This window comes from Eleutherodactylus coqui, chromosome 6 (genome assembly GCF_035609145.1).
Source record: "Eleutherodactylus coqui strain aEleCoq1 chromosome 6, aEleCoq1.hap1, whole genome shotgun sequence".
Lineage (NCBI taxonomy): Eukaryota > Metazoa > Chordata > Amphibia > Anura > Eleutherodactylidae > Eleutherodactylus > Eleutherodactylus coqui.
In genome coordinates this window covers 239977880-239980569 of record NC_089842.1, presented here as the reverse complement: position 1 = coordinate 239980569, position 2690 = coordinate 239977880, and the positions used below count along the sequence as shown (strand labels likewise).

Here is a 2690-nt window from a genome sequence, read left to right as displayed (position 1 = left end):
GCTTGTGTGTCTTTAAAACAACTGTATATATAGCACAAGATGTCTGGATTGTTCTTACATTTTCCACAAAGCATTTTGTGGCTAGTTGACATCTTCATTAAAAATAAAAAGTTACTTGCATAAAATGCTTTAACTATAGCTATCTGCTAAAGGCACCTCAGTAGAGATGAGCTAGCATGCTTGATTAGAAAATTACTCAAGCGAGCATATGCATTTTCGAGTAACTGCCTGCTAGTCCGAAAAGATTCGGAACGGGGGGGGGGGTGGGAATCTTTCCCCCACAACCCCCCCGCTCTTTTCAGCCGAAAATGCCGATGCTCGCTTGAGTAACTTCCTTAACCGAGCATGCTCGCTCATCTCTACACCTCAGATATACTTATATGTATGACAGGATGTTAGCATCATAATGTGTAGCATTGAGTTGAGAAGTATCATACATAGTATATGGTATCTAATCTAATCAATGAAGTGTTACTCAACTGTAAAAACTGTTGCAAAGCTTTAATCTCTGGCACAATGATGATCAATCTTGGCACAATGATGATCTCATCCTTGTAGACAGTCAATGGAGACTATGGCTTGAATCTATAGGCTCTTCTTTGTAGGATTATTTATATTTTCTTGTGTGTTGCTTTCTTGCCTTCACAATAAAAACTACCTATCAAATTAATTAGATGTTAACTGTTTATTAAAGTAATTATACTGCATTAGGATTAATGTATAATACCTTCTTTATTCGAGTACCAGAATCATGAAAGAGTTCAACATTATTTATCAGTTCTAGATATCTGTTTATATAAAGGGGTTGTCTCGGGAAAGCAAGTGGGGTTATACACTTCTGTATGGCCATATTAATGCACTTTGTAATATACATCGTGCATTAAATATGAGCCATACAGAAGTTATTCACTTACCTTCCCTGCGCTGGCGTCCCCGTCTCCATGGTTCCATCTAATTTCAGCGTCTAATCTCCTGATTGGCTGGAATCGGCACACGTGACGGGGGTGGAGCTACGCGATGACGCGTGCAAGGGGGCGGAGCCAGAATGCCGGCTCGTGCCGGAGCGAAGAGATGGGAGAAGACCCTTCTGCGCAAGCGCGTCTAATCATTGTTACCAGTAAAATTGATGGAAGTCAAAAGGGGTTGTGCTACCTAGCCTCCTAGAATTTGGTAGAGGTCCAAGCCCAAGGCGGGAAATGTTTCATGTTGCACTAGTTTTGATAACATTGCTTCTTCTTCAGTAGATTGATGAGGGTGCTTTTCACATCCTTATTCCTCACACTGTATATAAAAGGGTTCAACATTGGAGTTACTGCTGTATAAAGAATGGGCAATACCGTGTCTGTTTCACTAGGGAAATATTTTTTTGAGTGAGGCTGTAGATACATGAACATAATAGTTCCATAGTAAATGGAGACAACAGTGAGGTGAGAGGCACATGTAGAAAAGGATTTTTGCCTTCCTTGTGATGAAGAAATCTTCAGAATACTGGAAATAATATGAACATATGAAATCAGAATCAAAGAGAAACAACCCATACCAATAATTGCTCCTGTAATGACTATAGATAACTCATTAAGAAAGGTATCTCCGCAAGCCATTCGTATAAGAGCAGGAGCCTCACAGAAGTAGTGGTTGATGTTGACACCCTGACAGAATGAGAGTTGGAATGTGAGATTCACTTGCACCAAAGAGTTAATGAATCCAATACTCCATGATCCCACAGCTAAATAGATACACATTGCTTTGTTCATTATGTTGTAATAACGCAAAGGTCTACAAATAGCTGCAAATCTATCATAGGCCATGACGGCAAGTACTAAGCATTCTGTTGCACCTAAACTTAAGGAGACATACATCTGCGTAGCACAACCCAAGAAGGAAATACTTTTGTCTTGTGCTAAGGTGTTTCCTAGGAGGACAGGAATGACAGAGGAGGAGAAGCAAATGTCAATGATGGCGAGGTTGGTCAAAAAAAAGTACATGGGGCTGTGTAGAGCTGGATTGATCCTCACAATCATGATCAACAAAAGATTCCCTGATATGTTCATTAAATATATTATTAAAAGTATTAGGAACAATATAATTTGCAGGTGAGGGTCAGTAGACAATCCAAGTAAGATAAACTGTTGTGCAGTACTTTGGTTGATTTGTTTCATAACATCCAGGTGGTTCCTGATATATAATGAAGAAACAAAATAATTAAAATATAGTTTGCATTCTACTTGCAATAATGTAGGAAATCATCATTTTTTGGATTACTACAAAAAATACGGCAAACTAACAACCAGGGAATCACCCACTGTTAGATGCATTGATGGACTATCTAAGATAGTCTATCTTCACTCTCAAATTAAATATACTACCCTGATATTTTTAAGCTCAGATATACACAGAATAAAAAATTGTAAGAGAAAGAAAGATAAAGAAATCCTGCATGTACACCATACTGCACACATTAATTGGAAATGGACCCGTGGAAGAAAAAGGAAAACAATTATAACAACATAATTCTCCAATGCATTAGCCCAAGAAAGACAAGCAATGATATCAACAGAGAAATGGCATCACATCAAGCGTGCACAGCAGACTTCTGGAATGTGGCCCCTGGGATAGATGACCTGTCAACAAACAGTTTTTAACTAAAGGAATGAAGAAAAAGCATTTGTCGTGATTTTTTTCTTTGATGA

The 2690-nt window shown here is 38.5% G+C and overlaps 1 protein-coding gene across 1 annotated transcript; it reads right to left on the bottom strand.

The window, feature by feature from the left end:
- Window positions 1–1211: 1211 nt before the first annotated feature.
- Window positions 1212–2159, bottom strand: LOC136571939 (olfactory receptor 2D3-like). Its single transcript, XM_066572558.1, has one exon. It carries the CDS (start codon window positions 2157–2159, stop codon window positions 1212–1214), a length of 948 nt encoding a protein of 315 aa, XP_066428655.1.
- Window positions 2160–2690: the final 531 nt, after the last annotated feature.

Bases quoted from the DNA above. Each gene is read 5' to 3' on its own strand.
- LOC136571939 (XM_066572558.1), bottom strand. From the start codon at position 2,159: ATGAAACAAATCAACCAAAGTACTGCACAACAGTTTATCTTACTTGGA.